Source organism: Lipotes vexillifer, unplaced genomic scaffold (genome assembly GCF_000442215.2).
Source record: "Lipotes vexillifer unplaced genomic scaffold, Lipotes_vexillifer_v1.1 scaffold496, whole genome shotgun sequence".
Taxonomy (NCBI): domain Eukaryota; kingdom Metazoa; phylum Chordata; class Mammalia; order Artiodactyla; family Lipotidae; genus Lipotes; species Lipotes vexillifer.
The window spans coordinates 938527-962925 of NW_006786690.1; the positions used below are offsets into that span (position 1 = coordinate 938527).

The following is a 24399-nucleotide window of genomic DNA, read 5'->3' on the forward strand; positions in this document are numbered from 1 at the left end:
TACTGTTTGTGTGTGGGGGGGGGTGCTGGTTGTTGATTTTGGGCTTCTCACTAGTGCTGAGTTGTCCGATGGTTCAAGGATTGGAACCTTTCTCCCTCTCTACCCCGACAAGGTTTTCCTACAGCAGTGATCTGGGCAGTTAGAGATGCTATTCTTGCTTGTCCCTGGGCTAGAGGGACCCACTCTCCTGTAGGAGGCCCCCTGCTCCTGGACTGGTTTTAATTAAGTTTAGCCACTTATTGGCTGTGTGACCCTAAACAAGTCCTTTGCCCTCTCTGGGTCCAGAGGATTGAATTAGACTCTGATCTCTCCAGCTGCAGCTAGAGGCCTGCATCAAGTGGCTCTGGATTCAAGTTTTGTAAGCCTGCTGGCTGACAGCACCTATGGTCTCCCTGCAGGTCTCAGCAGCAGCCTGGGAGCAGAGTGGTTTGGGGGAGGGCCTTGGTACAGAAGAAAGGAACGTGCAACCACTGCCCCCTCCATGGCTGGAAAGTCTGATTCAGGAGGCTCCAAGCTGCCCTGCAGTCCTTGGGTGTGGCGGTATCTATCTGGGGACTGCCTGCCAAGCTGGCTGTAGTCACACCTGGGAAAGAGACAACAGCCGCTGGCTGGCTGGCTGACACGGCCGGCCCCACAGCCTGACACAGGCAATTTAACAAGGGTACTCCTACCTACTCACCAGGCCAGATGCCATGCCCTAGGGTGGGCATCAGCCTGGGGGCAGGAGCTGGCACTGAGTAAGGCCCAGTCAGCTCTAATGGGACTTGGAGAGGGGGCTGGTCTACTTTGCAGGTCTGCCAGGGCCCTTAGGACAAAGGCTGGCCCAGTTCTCCCCTTGGCCTACATGGGCACAGCTGCCAGCTACCAGAGTGTGGGTTAGAAGTCCCACAGGCCAGACTGCAACAACTGGCCCCTTACTTCCAGCCTCTCCCGTCTGCCTGGCCAGGCTTCCCCAACCCCCACCCTCCTGCTCCCTAGCTACTCTGGCCCTGGGCTTCAGTGATTGGAGGGTTACCCTCACTTTGAAATTTTGAAAGGAAGAGAGGATTAGAACCCTACTTTCTGGCCTCTGCTCCTTCCAAACCCTGGGATGGTAATGTGGTAGAAAGAAGATAGACTTTGGAGTCAGCCATACCTGGATCACCTCTGGGTGATCTTGGGCAGGTAACTTCACTCCTCAGTTTCCCCATCTATAACTTGGAGATTTTAAAGATCTATTCCCCATAGATTCTGGTAAGAAGGTCCAATGCCTGGCACCCAATAGGTGCCGAGCCAATATTCCTCTTCCCCTGCCCCAGCTTCCTGGCCCTGCAGGTCCCTGATGGCCGGATGTTCCCCCCCCCCCATAGCCATGATAATACCTTCCCCTAGTCAGGGTCCTCCTCCTGGAAGCTTTCTGGAGGGAGCCACCCGCCTCAGATTGCCCCACTGCAGCTTGCCTCCTCAGCACTTACATGCATTCTTTGTAGTAATTCCCTGGGAGGCCTGCAGAGCAGCCGGGTCTGGAGCTGACTTGGCAGCAAGGCGGGGCTGCAGAATCGCTCAGGGTAAGAATGCTGCCTGGTCACTTTCGGTGTGTGAAGTACTCTGGGCTGCTGAGAAAACGGAATGTCCAGGTCCAGGGATTTTGACCCATCCCCTCACCCAAGAGCAGAAAGAGTTTGGGTTTCAACTTCCAGCCCTGCCATTTCTGAATGGCTTCCTCTCTGAGCCTTAAGTGTTTTACCACTATAAGCCTCAGTTTCCTCGTCTGTAAAATTAGTCTAATATTTGCCTCACTGTGTCCTTGTAAAGATAAATGGATGTGTCATAGTCAAAAGAGCACGCACGGACTTGAGAATCCAACTGTCCCGGGTTCTAGTCTCAGCCCAACTACTCTCTGACTTTGGACATGACCTCTCTGTGCCTCAGGTCCCCCATCTGTAAATTGGAGTAATAATACTCAAACAGGATTATTGTGAGCATTAATGTAGTAATGCATGTGAACGGCCAGTTACATTCCCAACACATTTGAGCAGTTTGCATCATGTCTGGCACAAAATGAAGTGTTTTACTTGAAGTTTTAGAGAGGTGGAATTGCATACTGGTTAAGACATGAACTCTGAGTTTAATTCCCAGCTCTGCATTCACCAGCTGTGTGACTTTGGGCAAGTTACTTGGCCCCTCTGTGCTTCCATTTCCCCATCTGTAGAGTGGGAGTAATAATACCCACCTCATAGAGTCACTGTAAGATTTACGTGAGTTTATATCCTAATGTATAAAGTGCTTAGATCAGGACCTGGCATTTAGTAAATTCTATGCACGTATGTGCTATCATTATTGCTGAGTCATTCCTCCAAACTGGGCCACTCTCTAGATTAGGAAATAGAGGCTTAGGCTTAGAGAATTAAATGATTTTCCAAAGGCACAACACCTGATGAGTGGTCAACAGTGGTTGATGTCACTGTGATTATTACGTGGAAGCCCACAGCGGACCCCAGGGGCCCAGGTCGCTGATGCTTCTCCCTCCTGCCATCCCCTCTGCAGGTTGTCCGCAGCAGCCTGGAGGAGCAGGGACTGCGTGTGCATGGTGTGCGGCTGCACGGCTCGGCCGCCAGCCACGTGCTGCACCCCGAGAGTGGCCTGGGCTACAAGGACCTGGACCTGGTGTTCCGCGTGGACCTGCGCAGCGAGGCATCTTTCCAGCTGACCAAAGAGGTGGTGCTGGCCTGCCTGCTGGACTTCCTGCCGGCCGGCGTGAGCCGGGCCAAGATCACACCCCTGACACTCAAGGAGGCTTATGTGCAGAAGCTGGTGAAAGTGTGCACAGACACGGACCGCTGGAGCCTCATCTCGTTGTCCAACAAGAGCGGTAAGAACGTGGAGCTCAAGTTCGTGGATTCGGTCAGGCGCCAATTCGAGTTTAGCGTAGACTCCTTCCAGATCCTCCTGGACTCCCTGCTGCTCTTCAGCCAGTGCTCCTCCACGCCCATGTCCGAGGCCTTCCACCCCACGGTGACAGGCGAGAGCCTGTACGGGGACTTCGCCGAGGCCCTGGACCACCTGCGGCACCGCGTCATCGCCACACGCAGTCCCGAAGAGATCCGAGGGGGCGGCCTCCTCAAGTACTGCCACCTGCTGGTGCGGGGCTTACGGCCGCAGCCCAGCACCGACGTGAGCGCCCTGCAGCGCTACATGTGCTCCCGCTTCTTCATCGACTTCCCGGACCTGGCGGAGCAGCAGCGCATGCTGGAGCGCTACCTCGAGGCCCACTTCAGCGGGGCCGACTCGGTGCGCCGCTACGCCTGCCTGGTGACGCTGCACCGGGTGGTCAACGAGAGCACAGTGTGCCTCATGAGCCACGAGCGCCGCCAGACACTGGCCCTCATCGCCACGCTGGCGCTCCAGGCGCTGGCCGAGCAGGGCCCGGCGGCCGTGGCCTCCCTGGCCTGGCGCTCCCCAGTCCCTGATGGGGTCGTGCCCGCCACTGTCAATTACTACGTGACCCCCGTGCAGCCTCTGCTGTCCCGGGCCCACGCCTCCTATCCCACCTGGCTGCCTTGTAACTGACTCAGACCCTGGCCGGAAGGGACTAGGCCTCTGCAGATGGAGTGGGGCCTCCAGAAGTGCATGGAGAACATGACCAGAGACAGGCAGCGCGTGCCAGGCAGCCCAGCACTGCTGCAGGGTTGGGCCTTAAACTGAACAGACCAGACTCCTCCCCCGAGTAAAGCCCCTGTGGGCCGAAGGCCAAGCTTAGATTCTTGGTAAATGGACCTTTTGGTTATTTGCACTACACTTTTGGACCAGCATGATTGTGGGGTGCAGGGGAAATTCGTCTTGGGGGTCAATTGCCTTCAGCAGACAAAGAATGTTTGGGATGGTAGCTTCAATGCCTATCATCTCAGGTTGATTTCTGTGGCCTAGAAGGGGTTTTTTTTGGGTAGGGCCAGCCCACAGTGGAACCAGCAGCCTCCGAGGGCCTGCAGCCCACACAGTGGCTAAAATACGGTATGTTATGGGAACTACTCACTTTGGGTTGGGCTGGGCCACTAACTAGGAGGAGGGAAACTGAGGCATGAGGCAGATAGGTTTGGAAAGGGATAGGTTTAGCTCAGTCCCCTAACACCCCTACCCCAAGCTGTCGGTTGAGGTGTGCAGTGGACAGGAACCAAGCAGCCTGGGGTGGGACGCAGCCCATGCCCCTGCCGGGGTACAGCTCCCTTCCCCCATGTCCTGAGGAGCCCTCCTGCCTGGGAGCTTGTTCTCCAGAGGGTGCTGGGTCCAAGGTAGCCACAGTCAAGTGCTCCCACCCCACTGGCCTGGTTACAGGGTCCTTACATGGGGGAGGAGAGCCACGCCCCACTTCCCTTCCCTCTGTATTTGCTACTATTTAGCACTCTTAACACCTGCCAATAAAGATTGTCTACACTGAACCTAGTACCATGCTTTCTCCTGGGAGAAGGACCTTCCACAGTCTGTGGGATCTGTGGCTGCTTCCCCCAGCCTGAGTCTGGCTTGTATTATGGGAGGGGACATTTGGAGGGCAGGGTCTGAGTCCTGGGCTGTAGCTGGGGAATGCTCCTCCTTCCCCCAGCACCAGCCCAGCTTGGCAGCTGTCCTAGGAGCCCCTGTCCACACAGCCGTGACTTGCCCCTGGACATCACCTCAGCAAGTCTCTTGCCAAAGAGCAAATATTTCACTGTTTCCTACCTGGAGTCCTAATGACCCTGGACCTGGCCTCACACTCCAGTGCTCAGGGTTGCTTGATCCCAGCCCTGCTCACCCTTCCCTAACCCTTCCCAGGAAGCAGGTGGAGAACAAGCAGGGTGAGTCTGGACTGGAGACCCACCCCCTAGTGGTGGCAGCTGGGACTGGGGGTCTTCTAGGACCCTCGGAGCCAGAGCCGAGGCTTGGCCTCCTTGCTGGGAAAGGCTCCCTCAATCCTCCAGCTTCCTCTCTCACCCCCTACTGCTGATGGACATACTCTGGCTTGCTCTAAGCAGGTCCCCTAGAGGGGCAGGGACTCTCCTTTCCAAACGCATCTGGGGCCATGCCTGGCTGTCTGGGAGTGAGTGCCAGCTACCAGCCATAAGCTCTCAGGCAGGCTGATGCCTCAGGGCATCAGCCAGTCACAGGCCTGGATGCTGCCCACTGTTTACCCAGCCTCTTTGGTCCAAAGGTTGCAAAGTCCTTAACATATTCAGCCTCATTAGTGGCCTCTGAAGTGCTGGCTTTGATGGTTCCAGCCAGGGTGGAAAAAACAAGGCCGCAGAGGAGGCCCCTGGTCAGCTGGGTGAGTCCAGCCATCTCACCTGCTCACTGGGTCCCTGCTGGGCTCAGAATGGCTGGAACGATGAGTGGAAAGGCTTTCTTTGCTTGGTGGCTGAAAGCAGCCTCCCACCCCACGCTGGCCGTGCCTACCCAACTAGGGTCCTGGGATGGGGGGACTAAATTTGTTCCAGCTCCTGCTTTGGGCATGAGGGGAATGCTCACAATGTAAGCACACAGGCTTAGCTTGTTGGGGTGGGGAGTGGGGTTCACCTGGACGTGGTTGTTTCAGAGGGGAGAGAGCCAGAAAGCCACGGCACACGCATGTGTGCACTGGATTCAGCCCACGTGTGCCAGCGGGGTGGGAACACATCAGCAAACAAAGGACCAAGATCCCTACCCTTGTGAGGATTACATTCTAATGGGGTAGAAAGAAAATAAATTATATAGTCTTAGAAGGTCAGCAATGGCTAAAAATATACATAGCAAGGTAAGGGATTGGAAGTGCTGGGTTTGCAATTTTAAAAAGGGTGAACCTCCTTTAAAGGGTGACGTTTGATTGGACAAAGACTTAAAGACAGTGTGAAGCAAGCCATGCAGATGTCTGGGGAAAGAGCATTCTGGGCGGAGGGGACTTGTCAATGTACAGATGCTCCCGGCAGGTGTGTCTGGGGAAGGGCACACGCGCCTGATGGTGTCCTGCTGACCTTGTGCAGGCGCGTGTGTTCCCCATGAGGCTTGGGAGACGGGAGTTTCCCACTAACAACTATCACTTTGCTAAAGTTCTCCCCGACCACACCCTCTCAGTGTACCCTCCCAACATCTCCACGAGAGAAGAGCAAGAATTTCCATTTTACAGACAAGGAAACTGATGCCAGAGAGGTCAAAGAGGTTTGTCTGCCCCCAGAGCCATTGCTGTTAACCCCTGCACCATCCTACACTCTGATTTCACATGGATGAGTGTGACAGTATGTCTCCCGTACATACATGTGACAGAAAAAGTTTGCATTACTGTTTGCCAAGTTTGTACATTTTCTGAATGCAACTGTGACACCAGCCATGGCTTGTGGTGACTGTCAGAGGCCCGTGTGGCAGCAGGTGTGCCCGGGGGTGTGTTTGGGAGAGGTGTAGTGTTTCCGGGTGTGAAAAAAAACACTGACTCACTGGTCGGCATTGTTCTCTCATGGACAGTTCCTGCAGCCATCTAAGATGCCAGGACAGGAAGGAATCGAGAACTGGGAATCAGAGCCAGAGAGGGGAAGGCTGAGGGAGTAAATACCCATCCCCCATCCCCAACCCCACAGTGCTCTCCAAGCAACAGTCCACTCTCCCTCTGTGACCCATGGTGGGTGGGGCGAGCTCCAGAGGGGGAAAAAGCCTTGCAGTGAACGTTAGGGAATGGAAGGTAACGCCCTCAGGCAGTTGCACACGTCGGCCCTTCCAGTCCCACTCTCCCCCCTTCTTCAGGCTCTGTGCCCTTGGGAGGCGGGAGGGAGGCGGACTGTGCATCGATGGCCCCCTTGTTCCCTACCTCTCTGTTGGGTTCAGCCAGTGAGAGTCCCCAGCAGGAGATACTGGAGGGAAGAGGAGAATAAGGTGTTTATTCCCCCTGCTCCCTTCCCATCAGGTCACCGTGGTTGCCTACATCTCTCAACCAAAGACCACCGCTCCCGTCAGGGGCCCTCTCCACACAGCTGCACTCTCCGGGTCCGTGTGCCCTTCCCTCCCCTCCCCTCTCCTCTCTTACCCCTTCAGGCCCAGGAGTTGTAATGGCTTCTCCCTGTTGCTAGCCCTGGAGAGCTGCATATACCTTGTTAGTTTCTTAAGCCCAGCCCCCATCTTTGGAAATAGTCCCTTTTTAAGTCTCTGCCCAGTTTGAGGGTGCTGTGTCTCCTGCTGGGAGCCTGAGTGACAGACAGGTCCACCCATTCACCAGCAAGGTCACACACAATCCTCCACGGATCACCATGCTGCCATGTTATCGCAAACACGCTCGCATCCCTTTGTGTCACACAGTCTCACACGTGCATCCCATCCCCTAGTTTCCTCAACACATCCTTATTTGGGGAAGACTCCATAAAGAGGGTCAACTTTGAGCCAGGTCAAGGGAGAAGTCAGTCTACAAATCAGTAAGCAGGCCCAGATTGCCAAACGAAACTAAACAGAAGCTGCTCAAGGAACTGCCAACTTAAAAAGCCGTGACAGACACAAAAAGGAAAGGCGGCAACGCCACTCACAGAGTAAACCTCAAAACCACGCGTGCTTGTCTCACATCACTGAGATTTATTCTTCCTGAACGTATACATCAAGGAACTGACTCTATATGCGTTCATTTTGCGGAACTCTGCAAGTTCTGGGTTATGTGTGAGTCAGTGTGGCCCCCTTCCCTCTACCATCAGGATATTTGAATAAATGTGTTCCCTTTTTTCATTTAAAACTTAGAATTATGTTGCCAACACCTCTTCCTGAGAAAGAGGTGTGTCCCCTAGGAGCCAGCAGCCCATTACCTTTCTGAGGGGCCGCAGGCACGTGCCCACCTGGAGAGGGCAAGGACGGTGAATGAGGGGAACTGAGGGATTGCTCAGAGCAATGTTTCCCCTCAAACAGGCCTCCTGGTGCTGTTAGACTGAGAAGCAACAGCATCTACCAAAATGGGGACCCCAGCTGCACTGTGACTTGTCAAAGAATGATGACATTTTTAAAAGAGATCCTTTTCACTTTCACATTGGAAAGCTTTGCTGCCCTCTTAAACAATCTGACTGCATCTCAAGGACTTGCCGTAACATCTTCAGTTGTACGGTGTAAGCCAAAGTCAAATGCAGCATATATAGAGAAATTCATAGTATCGGCAACTTCCCCAGAATCCAGCCCCTTGCCACTGTGAAGTGAAGGGCTCCTGTGAAGTGAGGAGGGTGCCATGCTTGTGTAGGGTCAATCAGAGGAGTCTTCCTGAAGGAGGTGCCCAGGGAAGGAGCAGAATCCAGGAGTCAGATCCAGAGTCGAGGCTCTGAGGAGCTGGGAGGAGCTGGAAAGAATAATTTCAAGAGCTTTAACTGTCTCTCTCCCAATAGCCACCCAGCCCCACCCAAACGCCTCGACATCTACTTCCTTTAGAGGGGCCATTGTGGAGAGAGGGTGCAGGGGCAATATTTTGGAATCAGGCTCCACTCGCTCCCACCCTGGAAGGGGTGGGGGCTCCTGGGGTGAGCTCCCTTGGGCCTCTGTCCTTGGCTGGGATCCCCACTGGTCTGAGCAGCTGGAATGGAATGTTCCTGGGATAAAAAGCCTGCCCCCTCCTCCACCTCTTCCCTTATGGAGCTCCTCAGGGACTGTCATGGGGGGGAGAAGGGGGACTGTTCCAGGGATGCCTGATATGGCGATGCTCTGGAGAAGCAAAGGCCCACACTGCCTGGGGGCTCTGTCCTGGCAGCTTCTCCTGGGCTAGGTAGGTTGGCTCCAACGAACATTTACAGACCTCCTCTATGTGCTAGGCACTTAGTGTGACCTCTCATTTAATACTCAGAAATAATCTCCTCCCTAACTCCCCATAAAACACACACACACACACACACACACACACACACACACACACACACACACACACACGAAAGTGGCTCAGAGAAGAGAAGTCACTTGCCCAAGGTCTCCCAGCTGAGAAGCTCCAGGTCAGGACTAAATCCCAGGTCTGTCTAGTTCTAAGATGGGACACTTTCTGCCCCACCATGGAGCCTGTCACCCTCTTCCTCTGCCATCCCAGGCTCTTTGCTCTCCTTGGCACCAAACACGCCAGCCCAAGTACGCAGGGAGAGGAGGCAGCCTCCAAGGCAAGCCCAGGCCCTGAGCATCCTTGGCCTGCCCTTGCCTGAAGCCAGGTGTGCTGACTCAGCCTGACTTACCCTCCAAAGCCCAGACAACCAAGCAGGGGAGCCAGCCTCTGGGGGTATGCCCAGACCTTGGAGGGGTGGCAGAAGATGCCACCTTCTGCCACCCCTCCAATGTCTGATCACATCCCTCCCCAGAACCAAGGACCAGGGTTCACTGTACCCAGACTCAAAGGGTGAGAGTTCAGAAACCCTCATTAGCCTGATAAATGGAGCCCTCATTAGCCTGATAAATGAAAAGCCACATAGCCTAATGTTTAAGGTGTCCCCCACTTAGAGGTTCTATGTCCTTGGGCAAGTCACCTGCCCCCCCTGACCCTCAGTTTCCTCATCTGTGGAAATGGGGCTAACTCCTACTCTGCAGAGTAGCTGGGAGGACTGAAAGAGATAATGGGTGTAAAGTGCTTAGCACAGTGCCTGGCATAGAGGTGGTGGTTAATATATTATGCCACAACCAAGAAGTCCCTTCCCCCATCACTCCTAGCCAGCGTGCGGTCAAGGTCTAATGTGGAAAGAAATAGGCTGGGGATCTCCCAGCTTTCCCAAATACCTCCTCCCGTGCTGGCTGTAAAGCAGGGGAGGAGGTAAAGGCTCTGCTTCTCCTTCAGCCCAGAGAAGACTGGGACCCCGGGTTTTTCTCCAGGGACCTGGCTGTTAGGGGAAGGGAGCCTCCTAGAGACTGCCCACTGCAAGACTGGAGCACTTTAGCTGTGAATTGTCGCTTCAGCCTAACCTCTAGGAAGCCACCTTGATTCCCAGGTGGCGGCGGGGGCAGCGGCAGGATGGGGTGTTCTGATCAATTATCAGTGTAACAAATCTGGGAGGAGTGAAACTACTCTGGGCTTTTACTCAGACCGTGACGGCCAACAGGGGCAACCTCTCTCTCTCCAGGAAAGTCTTTCCTGATGGACCTTCCCTCTGAGGTCAGAGGCACCCCCTTCTCTAAGTGACCACCAGTACCCACACGTTCTGCCAGACCTTTAAAGCTCAAAGCCTGAGAGGCCTGGGCAACAAGGGAAGAGGCTGGCTGGAGGCGGGGACACTGTGGGTTCCCAGCCTGCTCCAGGCCTTGCCCGCACGCCCAGAGAAGCGGCCCACACTGCCCTCTGGTGGCGCCGCCCAGAGGCGCCTCACTTGTCAGGGACCAGCCAAGAGAGCGAAAGGGCTCATCCAGGGGAGGGGCAGGGCCTGACTAAAACCCTGAACTCGTCTTCCAGCCCCTCACTTCCCTCAGCTGACATTCCAGATTCACTGGTGGCAATCAATGTCCTCACGGCACAGATCCCCCAGGATCCCCTGTACTCAGTCCAGTCCCCAGGGCTAGAATGCTGGGCCATCTAGAAAGTGTTCAGGAAGTCATGCAGGGTGGGGATGCAGTATGTAACCAGGGGCTATAGTTACTTGTGAAGGCCTAAAAACAGCCCTCCAACATCGCCAGGGCAGGCTGCCTAGAAGAGGGCTGAGAGACACAAGTCCTTGAAAACAGAGACCCTCTGATTCAGTGCTGCTTCTTGAGCCCCTGGACTGAGCAGAGATCAATGTTTGTTGATTGAGGAGAGTATGAAGCCTTCCAGAGGGGCCCTGGGTGGGCCAGACAGTGGTGGGAAGGTGGCTTTTATTAACTGGCTGAGGAGTAGTGGACAGAGCACTGAACCAAGAGCTGGGGTTCAAGTCACTGAACACTGTGTGCCCTGGCCGAGGCCCTTACTGAGAAGCGTGGGACATCTGGAAGTGGAGGGAGGGGACAGAGCTGCCTGTGACACTAGGACCAATCTCCATTTCCTACATATACCACTTTCTCCAGCAAGAGCCATCTCTAATTCCCTACCCGCCCCACCCCCACACACCAAAATCAGGACAAAGCTGATTACCAATAAATCCCAGAGAAAGGCAAAATTGTGGTGACACAGAGCACTTTACACCATTAGCTAAAAGCTTCTCTGGACCAAGTGTCCCTCTCCCATGCAACCCAGAAAACAAACAGTCCTGGCTGCAGCCCAGCGCTGAAGCCTGAGCTCCTCACTGTGTCACCTCCAGGGAGTCCTTGTCCTTTCTGGGCCTCTAGACCCCAAATGACCCAAGTAGCTTTGGAAGGTCCTCTCTCTCTGGGGAGGCCAGAGGATGCCAGGGCCCCTCACTGCTCTCCCAGTCCACAAGCTCTCAGAGACTCTGAGACCCTCTCCTGGACTTCCCTTCCCCAGCTAAGAATGGGTTCAGGAAGTCCTGGCTGTTAGCTGAGAAACCAGGCAAAAGGTTTGGTCTGGGAAGTGGAAGAGCTAGCTGGGGGAAGGACAGGTGAGGGCCCCTGGGTCTCTGCCTTTCAGAGCAGTGCACCTGACCCTGAGGACTCTGGGATTACACCAGATTCCTGTGACTCTTAATTATCTCATTCTACACCCTTCTCCCCATTCCTAAGCCCTGACATGAGGAGGGACAGCTACACTCAGAGAGGGACTGAGGAAACTGGCCCAAAGACAGGGCAGAGTTGTTCTAGGTCACACGGCAGACAAGCTGACACCAGTTCTATCTAGCCCCTGCCCCTGGACAGTGGAGAGATACTGCGAGAAGGACACACACAGGCCTAGGACCTAGTTCTGTCCCTAGCTGACCTTGCCACTCCGTAAAATGAGGACTTTAAATCAGCTCCTAGGCTCCATCAGCAAAAGCAGTGCCTCTTTCTAGGTGTGATATAAGAGAATAAAACATTCTTCCGTGATTTATGGGAAAAGACAGACCTCTGCCCTGTGTTAACCTCACTACAACCCTTCCAAGAGGTGAAGATACCCACATCACAGACTGATAAGTGAGGCTGCAGTCAACTCAGCCAGTGAGCAGCAACGCAGCAGCCAGGCCATTCACAGCTGAGTGGGGCAGGGGAATGGGGGGGCCTGAAGGGCATGTGGAAAGGAAGAGAAGCAGATCTCATTTCAGATCTGGGCCTTTAAGGCCCCACTTTCTAGAATCTAGAAGCCAATGACATTCCTGCCACCCTGGGGCCTGTTAAAGGATGTCACCTGGCTCCATCCCTGGCAGAGCCATCTTAGTGACAGGTTGGGAGGGAGCCCCTAGGAGAGCTGGCAAAGCTTCAGGCAGTCACCAAACACCCCACCCTGGTCATCTGAGTCAGACTGTACTCTTAGCGAAGCTGCATGAGGGCCTGAGAAAAGACCTGTCTCCTAGAAGTGGAAGGTCCTAAGTATAAGTATGATGGGAGCAAATCCATAGCGTCTCTGGGATTCCATCTCCCCAAATGGGAAACAGGGGCTTAGGAGAGGAGAACTCGGAGGTACATCGCTGTGCCAGCCCCCACCCCATCCTGGGGCCTCATTATTCTGGCCTCCCGGAGGGTAGTGCCAGAAAGCTGCAGCCTCAAGGGCAAGACTCTTCTTACAGCCCCAAGGGACCCAGGAAATGCACCGCTGGTGGAAGGTGAGGGTGGGGTGTTGCGTCAGTGCAGGAGGCTCCAACAGGTAAAAGTTTGCTGGCAAACCCCTTCTGGGATCTGAGCAGCCTCCATTTGTCCAACTCTATAATGGGGACTTGGTGCTACCACCTTATTCCGCCAGAGGTCTGGGAGTGGCAGCAACAGAAAGCGGACAGCTTTATTAAGGACCCAGCGGACTCCAGAAGCCCTAGGGAAGGAGGTCTGGAGCCTTGCACCGCCCCGCCCCGCCCCGCCCCACGGATGCACCTGCCGCAAGGACCGCACCTCAGTTTAGCCTTCTTTACTGGGCCCTCGGCCCCCCGACTGTCTCCTCCTGGGGTCGGGCAATCTGTCCATCCGCGTCGGTGACGCCGTCCATCCAGCCGGCGTCCACAATCCGTCGGTCGGCACCTCGGCGATGGCCTGTCGGGGTGGCCAAAGGTCCCGGCGCGGAGGTCAGCGCTGGGGGGAGGCGGGGCCGCGGGGCGGGCTCCGGCGGAAGGGCGAATCGGGCTCGGGGCAGTGGCCCCGCCGCAGGCGCCCGGCACCCCAGGGCACGCAGCCGCCCAGACCGAGCGCAGAGGCAAGCAGCGCGGGCGGGCGGCCGCGGCGGCCGCGGCGCGAGCCCTTCTTGAGGCGTGACCCGTGCGCCGCCAGATAGAGCTCGGCCTGCGCCACGCCGCCGCCCAGGCGGCCCAGGCTTTCGGCGCGGTGCGCCAGGCGCAGCTCGGCCGCCAGGAAGACGCAGTGCAGCTGCAGCACGCGGCTCTCCAGCTCCGACACCAGGCGCCGGCGGCCCTCCACCTCCAGCAGTCGCCGCCGCGCTTCGGCCAGCTCAAGCGCGCGGCCTCCTGCCGCCGCCGCCGCCGCCGCCGCCGCCGCCGCGCCCGGGCCGCCGCCCGCGCCCCCTGCCGGCCCGGTGCGCCCCGCGCCCCCGCTAGCGCCCTGGCGCCAGCGCTGCAGCTCCTGCCCCTCGGCCGAGCCCGCCGACTCCTGGGCCACTTCGGGCTGCGGTGAGGCCTGAGCCGGGGTCGGGGTCAAGGTCGGAGCTGGGGACGGGGGCTGAGGGGAGAATAGGCGCTCCCGGGGCGGCGGCGATGGGGACCCCGGTTCCGCCGACCCTTCCTGGGCCCCCGGGCCGCAGGCGCTGATGCGGCAGCCCGGCATCCCCCGCCCCCCGGCGGTCCGCAGCAGTAGGTCCGCGGGTCTGGCCGGCTGTCCCCCACGCTGGGAAGGATAGAGGCCTCAAAACAGAGAGAGGCGCGGCCGCAACCCCCACACTAGCGCCAAGGCAGCCGCGGGTGCGTCTTATAGGCTATGGGGCGGAGCGAAGGGCAGCACAGCCAGTCAAAGACTAGCATGCCCTGAGCCCTCCTCCCCTGCCCCGCCCCGTCAGGACACTGCCCAAACCCTTCAGCTCCCTGGTCCTTCGACCCAGGCTCCTCTGCTAGGGCATCCAGTCCCTATCCACCTCCTCCAAATTTTGGGTGGGAAGGGGACCGCATCTTCTCTAGCCTGGCCCCTGAGTCATAAGCTCTAGTAGCTAGTGCTTATAAATCATGGACTCCAGTCCCCACCTGTGGTAGGCTTTTGCCTGAAGCCACACTATGTGACAGTGAAAGCCTGAGACACAACTCAGGAGGCTTGTCTCCTTGCACATACCAAACGCTGCCCCTTGGCTGAATCGGCTCTACCTGGTCTCCTGTGCCGCAAACTTCACCAGGACCACCTTCTCCAATCTCCCTGCGGCCATGGAGAGGTTAACACAGAGGGGCGACTGGCCTCCTAGTGGGGATCTGGCAGTGTTGGTTCCTCACCAGGCAAGCCCTTCACTTGCAGAACAAACCTCAGCACTGCTGTTGAGCTTGGCGCGGCTTTCGCACATCTTGGTGGCCCCCCAGGGGAGCCCCACCCCTCAGTGGGCAAAATTCTTTCCAAGCCCCTGCTCCTGTCTGCTCCTCCCAGTAGGTGTCCCCACACCTATCACACAGCGGGAAACAGACCCAGAAGGTGTAGTGGAGCCTTGCCCAAGGTCCGTGGCTCAATCTGGACCGCCGAAAGGGACAAGCTCATCCATTCATGCCCTCTGGGAACTCAGATACCTGGGTCTCCTCACTGTCATTGAGGGGACCCTGCTTAACTGGGAGTTTAGTCATACTGGCAAAACGATAGAACTGAGCTCTAGCCATTTTTCCCACAGCGGAAGTGATCTTGCCACACCACTCCAAACATTGACCCAGACAACATGGCACTGCCATCCACTTGAAAGTGCCATCAGAAATGAAAGGGCTCTGTGTTGGGCGGTGGCAGGGGCTGGAGGGCCAGAAACCAGCTGAGACCAATTGGGAAGAACTGCAGCTGACCGTGGGCTCAGGGGACCTGCCGAAATTGTGGCCAGTGTGATTACCGCCCCAGGCTGAAGAGGAGGCTGATGGGGGCGCTGCACTGGCTTGATGTGGAGAAGGAGGACTTTGGAGCACACCCCACCCCCACACCACCCCGCCCCACCCCCGCATCATGTTCTCTAAGTGCTTTTAAGTGCCTTAGATTGAGTGATTGGGATTCGTGGGCGAGACAGCTCGGCTCCTGAGAGGCAGCTCAGAAGGGGCTCGGAGAGGACGGTGAGGTCCATGAGGGGGCGTCAAGCTCAGTGAAGGGTAAGGGAGGAGGACTTTGAAGGAGGGAGTGAGGGGGAGGGTGTTCAGTGACGGGAGTAGCGGAGGCTCAGGGCAGGGCGAGGGGAGGGGCTCAGTGAGGGAGGGGCTCAGTGAATGTGATGGGCTCAGTGAGGGGAGAGGGGTTTAGTGGGTGCATTGGTGCTAGAGGCTCACAGAGGGAGAAGAAGGGAAATTCAGTGAGGAGGATGGGGTTCAGGGAGTCAGAGGGGCTCAATGGGGATGACGGAATGCCCTGCTGAATGGTTCATCCCTTTGAATGGTCTCCTTTGTGTCATCAAACTTTGTGTCTTTCTCTGTGCAGAAGATCCCTCCCCCATCACTGTGGGGAGATCTACAGGTGTTTTGCCTGCATCAGGCAGATCCCTGCTCCCAACTTCTGGGGATGAACCAAGACGAACAAGACTAGGACTTACCCCCACCTCCCACCATCAGCCAGATCCAGAGAACCAGTCAGATCTGAGTTCAAATCCCACACACACTGCCCATCTGGGTTACCTTGGGCAAGTTGTTTCTCTGAATAGAAGGAGATACTCAACCTATATTTGTTGAACAGGTGGACATTCTCTCTCCACAGTACCCCTAAAGGAGGGGCATCAGCAGCCTTTGTTCCTGATGAGAAACCAAAGCCCAGAGAAGTGAAGAGACTCGCTCAAGGTCACACAGCAGATAAGTGGCCAAACAAAGATTCAAACACAGATGTGACCCACCCCAAAGTCATAGCTCACCTTCCTGCTGTTCTCTGATATGTCCCCTGTTCCTATCCTCTATGGCATTTCCCACTAGTCATATATAAATATGTATTTATTTATAGTTTAGTTACTTAACAGTCTCTCCTTAGACTGGTTTTGCTTAGCATCAGATTCCCTGAAGTTAGGTAGAGTGCCTGGCCCCATAAGGCCACTCAAATGATATTTGTTTGAATTGAAAAATAATACAAGGGTAGACAGAGCTAGTTGAGAATAGAGAAGTCCCCTTCCTCATTCATTCATTTATCCATTCATTCTTTATTTCACTCACTCAACAAATTTGGTCATTACCTTCTCTGTTGAGCTGGCTGCTGAAGGTACAGCAGTGATCAGGTGGGGTCCTGCCCTCAGAGACCACACAGCCTAGGGAGGACACAGGTGACTGCAGTTCAGTGAGGTATCTCCTGGGATAGGAGAAACACAGTGGCTGTGCGAACGCAGAGCAGACACTGAGCTGGGTGGGGAGGGGATCAGAGAGAGTTCCCTGCAGAAGACGATATTTAAACTGAGACCTGAAGGATGAGTCAAAGTGTGAGATGGATGCACAGATGGCGGAGGGACAGGAAGGGAGGATTCAGGGTAGGAACAGCACGTGTACAGGATCAGAGGTGAGAGAGCTTTGGCATCTGCCAGCTTCCTTCCCAGCTTCCTTAATTGCCCTGAGCTCCATGCTCCCAAGAATGGGCAGGGGACACAGCCAACCACCTCTTAGGGCACAACCAGCCTGGCAAACACAACATTAGGAATTAGAAAATACACTTTTATTTTTTTTTTAATTTATTTATTTTTGGCTGCATTGGGTCTTCATTGCTGCACACGGGCTTTCTCTAGTTGTGGCGAGCAGGGGCTACTCTTCGTTGCGGTGAGCAGGCTTCTCATTGCAGTGGCTTCTCTTGTTGCGGAGCACGGGCTCTAGGTGTGCGGGCTTCAGTAGTTGTGGCACGCGGGCTCAGTAGTTGTGGCTCGCAGGCTCTAGAGCACAGGCTCAGTAGTTGTGGCGCATGGGCTTAGTTGCTCCATGGCACGTGGGATCTTCCCGTACCAGGGCTCGAACTCGTGTGCCCTGCATTGGCAGGCGGATTCTTAACCACTGTGCCACCAGGGAAGCCCTAGAAAATACACTTTTAAATTATAATGATTATTCTTTTTTTCTGATCTTCATCAAAGTTATGCATTCCTTTTGTAGGAAAGATAGGAAATAGAGAAAATACTAAAATATAAAAAAAAGAATAGAGAGGAAAGGCATCTGGAATTGGAGAGACTTGAATTTGAATTGAAGCTCAGTTCTTTCCTAGCTGCACATCACTGAGAAATGCACTTTTTCTCTGTGAACTTCAGGGCCTGAGGCATGGAACCACTAATACTTACGGCACAAAGACCTACAAAGGTCAAGGATTTGTCCAAGGTCTCACAGCGAGTCATGTCTCTCTGTGGTCTGAGTCAGAGACCTTGAGAGGTCTCTTTCAAGAGACCTTGAAAGAGAAGAGGCAGCCCAGGGGGGACGTGGTTTCAGAGTCCTGTCCGTTATACACACTCTCCTTCCAGGACAGCAGCCGGTGGAGACAGAACCTTACGGAGGGAATGGCAAGTGCAGCTGTGGCCCAAAGCAGGATCCCCTCAGCTGAGAGTGGGGTGGGGCAGGAGGTCAAGGCTTGAAAAGTCGACTTCTATCCCAGCCTAGGAGATTCAAGGCCTCTGCTCAGAGATCCAACCCCTCCCTTTCAGTCTCTTCCTGGCAACCTGGCCTGGCACCCTCTAGGATGTGATATCAGTTTAATAATTTAGCAGATGCAGACAAAGATAGCAACTCTGAAAATAACCCAGCTAGGCCCCAGCCTCCATCTCCTCTTTCCTCAGCAGACTCCTCTGCCCTCCCCGCAAGGACTCTGGCTGCCCCACATACCTGTCAGTGCCCCTGCCTGCCAGTGGGCACCAGATCCAACACCTCTTCCTTCTTCCAAACTTCTCCCCCTCACCTCCCCTTTCTCCATTCTCATATTAAGAGCTTTTATATTAATTAGAGCTTAAAGGAATCTTGGGCTAGAAGTCAGAAAACTTGAGTTTAATTCATCTTGTGGACTAGAGCGAGTCCCTTCTCCTTGCTAAGCCTCTGTTCCCACATTTGCCAAATGAGGCCACTGGATTCCTAAATGTGGCATGAACAACATGTTTGGGTGGGGGGAGGACAGCAGCTCAGACAGGGCACTGGATATCTTTCCCAGGAAGTCACAGCTGCAGTGTCAGCCGTCTCAGTCAACAGCACTGCAACCCATCCTGCTACTCCAACCAGAGAGCTCACAGGTTTTCTTTTTCTTTCTTTGCCTTTAAAATTTCTCTTGTGATGAAAAATTTTCCCTGGTTCTTATTCCTAGAATAAAAGGCTGTGACTTGTGTTCACAGCGGATGTAGGGCTCTGTTGGTTCCACGTGCTTTTGGTGTTTCATCACGTTTCTGACAAGTAGGAGTTTTGCTTCCCTCTGGAAAGTTGGAGAGAGCAATACCCCTTCCCCCTTGAAGCTTTACTCAAATCACCCCACCTTTATGGGTCTCAGTTTTCACAGCTCTAAAATGGCCAGGTGTTGAAGGGTAAGAAGGACAAGGTTAGATTCCATGCTCTCTAGATTGTAAGCTCCAAAAGGGGTGAGTTCGGGTCTGCCTTTGTGCATTCATTCGGCAATGTAATTAGGCACATACCATGTACCAGCCACTGTGCAAGGTGCTAGGGGCACAGCAATAAATAAGAAGAGCACAAACCATGTTCCCACAAAGCTTACATTTCAGAAGCCAAACTAATTAAATCCCAGGAAATGTGCCATAAAGGAGCAATACAATACCTGCCAATATTTACCTAACACTCTGTGCCATGTACAGAGTACCTATCCTTTGAGGCATATTATTAACACACCGCATTTTACAGATAAGGAATCTGAAGGACAGAGTGGTTAAGTAAATGTGGCCAAGGCCACATGGTCAAGGAGTGGCCAAGCTAGGATTCAACACCAAGGCAGTCTGCCTCCAGAGCCTGTTTTCAACAACTAGGCCATAGTGCTTCCCTAGAAATCATGAACAAGGTCTAATCTGGTGACATGAAGGACTTCCCCGGTGGTCCACTGGCGAAGACTCCACACTCTCAATGCAGGGGGCCTGAGTTCGATCCCTGGCCAGGGAACTAGATCTCACATGCTGCCACTAAGTGTTCGCATGCCACAACTAAAGATCCCGCATGCCACAACAAAGATCCCGCGTGCCACAACAAAGATCCCGCGTGCCTCAACTAAGACCTGGCACAGTAAAATAAATAAATGTTTTTTAAAAATCTGGCTACATGATAGAAAGGGGAGTCAAGGAGGGCTTCTCCTTAAGAGGTGACATTTAAGCTGAAACCTGAAAGATGAGCAGGAGTCAGTTATGCAGAATTGAGGAGATTTCCCAGCAGAAAAAATAGTATGGGCAAAGGTCCTGAGACAGAAAGATCAGTGTGTTCAGTGCCTGGTAAGCCAGAAAATGGGGAGAGCTGAGATCAGAGGAGCTGGGTCTGGAGGCCAGGGTGAGGATTTGGGGTTTTACTCTAAGTGCAGGGGAAGCCTTTGAAAGGTTTAAGTGGGGATCGACATGATCTGATTTGTTTCTAAAAGGTCATGCTGTTAGCCATGTAGAGAATGAACTGAAAGGCAACAATAGGAGGATGAGGGAGACCAGATAGGAGATTACTGCAGCAATCCAGCTGCGAGAGGATGGAGGCCAGGCCAGGAGTAATGGCAAGAGGTGGGAGGAGAGACGATTTGGATTTTATTTAGAGATGAACTGAGAGGACTTGTGGGTGATTAGTGAGGGGGTGAGTGAGGTACCATTAGGTGTGGTACTCTTGACTGAGATGGGAAAGACCAGAGGAGGAACAGGTTTCGTAGAGAAATCAAGGTCATAGATGGTTTTTTTTCTTTCCCCCCCACATGATAATTGCTTCATTACAAAAATAAGAACAAAAGAAGTTGGGACTTCCTTGGTGGTGCAGTGGTTAAGAATCCGCCTGCCAATGCAGGGAACACAGGTTCAAGCCCTGGTCTGGGAAGATCCCACATGCTGCGGAGCAACTAAGCCCGTATGCCACAACTACTGAGCCTGCTCTCTAGAGCCTGCGAGCCACAACTACTGAAGCCCACGCGCCTAGAGCCCGTGCTCCGCAACAAGAGAAGCCACCGCAATGAGAAGCCATGCACCGCAACGAAGAGTAGCCCCTGCTCGCAGCAACTAGAGAAAGCCCAGCGAAGAAGACCCAACGCAGCCAAAATAATTAACAAATAAAATTAAATTTAAAAAAAATTTTAAAAAGAACAAAAGTCTACAGTAATAGCCCATTGTATCTTCCCATTTTTTAGTCTAACTAAGAAAGAGTATACCTTGCAAGGGGTATACATTCAGTTTCAAAGGTGGAAAGAGGACTTCCCTGGCAGTCCAGTGGTTAAGACTCCACACTTCCATTGCAGAGGGCACGGGTTTGATCCCTAGTCAGGGAACTAAGATCCCGCATGCCACACGCACAGCGTGCCCCCCCCCCAAAAAAAACATGGAAAGATTATTTAAAATAATTGACACTAGCACAGCAGCATTCAGATGTTATGGTTTGAGTTACTGTGCACTGGAAAATGAAAGTCTGACTTGTAAAATCGTGCTCTCTGTATCAGTCTGATGCAGAAAAGCAAAACTCAGTTTAAAAAAAAGTAACACAGAAAGGGAAAAAAATATATTTTACTAGTTAGTAAAGGTCTACACACATAGAGGATAGATAAACCTTTGGAAAGAATTTTGTTTTGGATGCCTATTTTGGAAAATCTTTTCTGTTTTTCTTCTCTATTCTCAATCCTCTATTCACAGAATCCTTCACTCTGACACTTCCGGTCGTTAAATGTGTGTGTTTTCCTGCACCAACCAATTCTTCAGCCCTAGCTGGGTGTCCTGCAATTCAGTGTGATTCTATTCTGACACTAACCGGAGTTAACACACACCCCACAGGTTAAGGACTTATTCCCACAAGACTGCCCCTCACTTGAGACACCAATCACAAGTAGTAGATTCCCCCCAAGTTATCCACAACTTCTGTCTGACTTACCTACAAATCAGAGGTTCCCACGCCCCCCTCCTTGGATTCAATAATTTGCCAGGACAGCTGGAAAATTCAGGGAAACACATTTACCAGTTTATTATAAAGGATACAGATGAACAGCCAAATGAAGAGATACGTAGGGTGAGATCTGGAAGGGATCTCTGAGCACAGGAGCTTCTGTCCCATGGAGTTGGGGTGCACCACCCTCCCAGCATGTGGGTATATTCACCAACCCAGAAGCTCTCCACACCCTGTACTTTGGGGATTTTTATGGAGGCTTCATCACATGAGCATGATGGATCATTAACTGAATCTCCAGCCCCTCTGCTCTTCCCAGAGGTTGGGGTGGGGGTGGGGCTGAAAGTTCCAAGCTTCTAATCATGGCTTCGTCTCTCTGGTGACCAGCTCCCTTCCTGAAGCTATTCAGGCACCCACCAACAGTCACCTCGTTAGAACAGAATATGCTCCCATGACCCAGGAAATTCCAAGGGGTTTAGGAGCTCTGTGTCAGGAACTGGGGGCAGACACCAATATACATATTTTTTCTATTATTTCACAACACCCAAGTTGGATATCCATGATAAGTAGGCAGGTGTATAGAACCTTCTGGAAGTCAGCACTGGAGAGTCAGAGCTGGAGACTTGAATTTGGGGAGTCATCCATAGATGGTACTTGAAGCCGTGGGATAAGATGAGTGGCCTTGGGAGAAAGTATTGATGGAGAAGTGGACAGAAGTCTGAGACACCACATTTAGAAGTCAGCATGATGGGAACGAACCAGCAAAGGAGCCTGAGCAGGGATGGTTGTCAATAAAGGGGGGAAACAGAGAAGTGGGCTGAGCAATAAATTGAGATCAAGGAAGCAATTGTGGCAAACACAGACCATTCTTCTGTGTAAGCTTTGTTTTGAAAAGCAGAGAAATAGGGTGGTAGCTGGCAAGAAAGGGGGTTGAACAGGGGTTCTGTAAGATGGGAGCTTCTAGGAGCACCTTTGTATGCGATGGGACTGATCTAGTAGAAGGGGAAATGTGGCTGCCTTGCACGAATAAACTCACGTGGGAGACTCTTTTTTTTTTTTTTTTGGCTGCACTGCCTGGCTTGCAGGATCTTAGATCCCCAACCAGGGATCGAACCCATGCCCCCTGCAGTGGAAGCATGGAGTCTTAACCACTGGACCGCCAGGGAAGTCCCTGCATGGGAGATTCTCAAGACAGCAAGAGAGGATGGGCTGTCCAGCAAGCTCATTCCTACCACAAGCCTTCATTAAGCACTTACTATGTACCAGACACTTCTAAGTGCCAGAAATATAGCAGCGATCAAGACAGGTAAGGTCTCTGCCCTCTGAGCATTCTCAATCCAGAGCAAGAAAGAAGGCCATAAAGAATCAAAACAAATAAGATCATTTCAGATTGCATTACATGTATACTTTGAAGGAAGAAAACAGGGTGATACGGTAGGGCATAACCCCAGCAATATACTTTAGATAGAGAAGTCTAGGATGTTGGAGTGGGCAGCTGTGGGCTTTGCCTTCCCACCATTTATGTCCTACTTTTGATAACAATGCCTTTATATTTTGGGGGGAACCATTTCTCCTATATGCTCAGTGCAAGTTTCTTGTGGGGCTGACCCCAGCCTATCTCCAGGAATGGGGTTATGATCCTGGCCTGGCCAGTGAAACTCAGTACTAGGAAGTTTACTAGAACTATTGAGAAAGAGAAACTTTCTTTGCCCAGGAATTGTTGACCAAGTAGACTATAAACCTGGAGCTGCAGGCAGTCATCTTGCCACCACAAAGGAAGTGTGTGCCTGGTGCCTGGCAGGAAAGCCCAGAAACAGAGACCTGATGAGCGTGGAAATCACTTGAGCACCTGATTCCAGCTGTACCTGAAGGTACCCTTGGACTTTTCACTTAAGTGAGACAATAGATTCTCCTGTTTTTCTTAAGCTATTTTGAGCTATTTGAACTTATAATTGAACAAATCCTGATTGATGAAGAAAGCAAAGGAGTGCTTTAGAAGTGCTAGGGAGAAGCAGTCCAGGTGGAACGAACAGGAAGTGCAAAGATTCTTTGCAGGATAGTTTGGCACATTTGGGGAACACAAAGGAGGCAAGTGAAGCTGGAATATAATGAGCTGTGGTAATGGAATGATATGGGATAGACCCTCAGGAAGAGAGCTCCATTTCCAGCAAAATGGCAGAAGAGGGGAGCAGAGAAATGCTTCCTCATATATGGCACTTAAAAATGATGGATAAATTTAAAAATTTTTTCTTGTAAAGCATCAGTGAGCTGACTACAAAGTAAGGGAATTAACAGAGGTCAGAAATGACAAGAAAGGGCAATTCCTCAAGAGTAAGTGAGTCTTGTAGCTGGTGTTTGCCCTGAAATCACCTGTTGAACCCTGAGACCTAGACCAGTCAAAATTTTTAAATTTAACCCACAATAAGACATTTCACAACATAATCATTTCATGATGTATATAAGACAAATCAGGACTTCCCTGGTGGCGCAGTGGTTAAGAATCCGCCTGCCAGGCTTCCCTGGTGGCGCAGTGGTTAAGAATCTGCCTGCCAATACACGGAACATGGGTTCAAGCCCTGGTCCAGGAGGATCCCACATGCCGCAGAGCAACTAAGCCCGTGAGCCACAACTACTGAGCCTGCGCTCTAGAGCCCGCAAGCCACAACTAATGAGCCTGCGTGCCACAACTACTGAAGCCCGCGCTCCTAGAGCCCGTGCTCTTCAAAAAGAGAAGCCACCGCAATGAGAAGTCTGCGCACCGCAGTGAAAAGTATCCCCCGCTCAACGCAACTAGAGAAAGCCCACGCGCAACAAGGAAGACCCAACACAGCCAAAAAAAAAAAAAAAATTCTGCTGTACACCTTAAACTTATACACGGTATGTCAATTATATCTCCATTGAACTGGAAGAAAAAAAGACATTTTTACACCAGAACCCAGGACGCAGACAAAAATTTCACAAGCAATATTCACCCTAATTACATGTGAGGCAGGCTGATATTCCTTGGTCTAGTCTATTCCATACTATTTAATTGCCTTTTTTTTTTTTAATACTGCTTTAGTTAAACCATGGAGTGCTAGGAGCTGAAGATTATTCTATTTGGGGAGGGGAAGCCAAGTTGCAATCAAACTGCAAGTTGCAATCAGGAAGCATTCAGAAGAAAGGGACCATTTGGGTTCCCAGCTCCAGCATTTTGTTGGATTTTTCTTTTCTAGGGAGTTAAAGTTTGACCATGTTGAGTTTGAAATGTCAATTAGATATCTGAGCAGAAATTTCGAGTGGGCAGTTGACTTTATATGTC

At 52.8% G+C, this 24399-nt stretch overlaps 2 protein-coding genes across 2 annotated transcripts in view; one reads left to right on the plus strand and one right to left on the minus strand.

Moving 5' to 3' along the window:
• TENT5B (terminal nucleotidyltransferase 5B) overlaps nt 1–4415 on the plus strand; it is a 7085-nt gene extending 2670 nt beyond the window's left edge. The window contains exon 2 of the mRNA XM_007459098.1: nt 2527–4415. Coding sequence (XP_007459160.1) covers nt 2527–3549 — 1023 coding nt within the window. The 3' untranslated portion in view covers nt 3550–4415. The remainder of the gene's footprint in view (nt 1–2526) is intronic.
• Nucleotides 4416–13011: 8596 nt separating this feature from the next.
• Nucleotides 13012–13722, minus strand: TRNP1 (TMF1 regulated nuclear protein 1). The gene has a single exon (XM_007459099.1). It carries the CDS (start codon nt 13720–13722, stop codon nt 13012–13014), a length of 711 nt encoding a protein of 236 aa, XP_007459161.1.
• Nucleotides 13723–24399: the final 10677 nt, after the last annotated feature.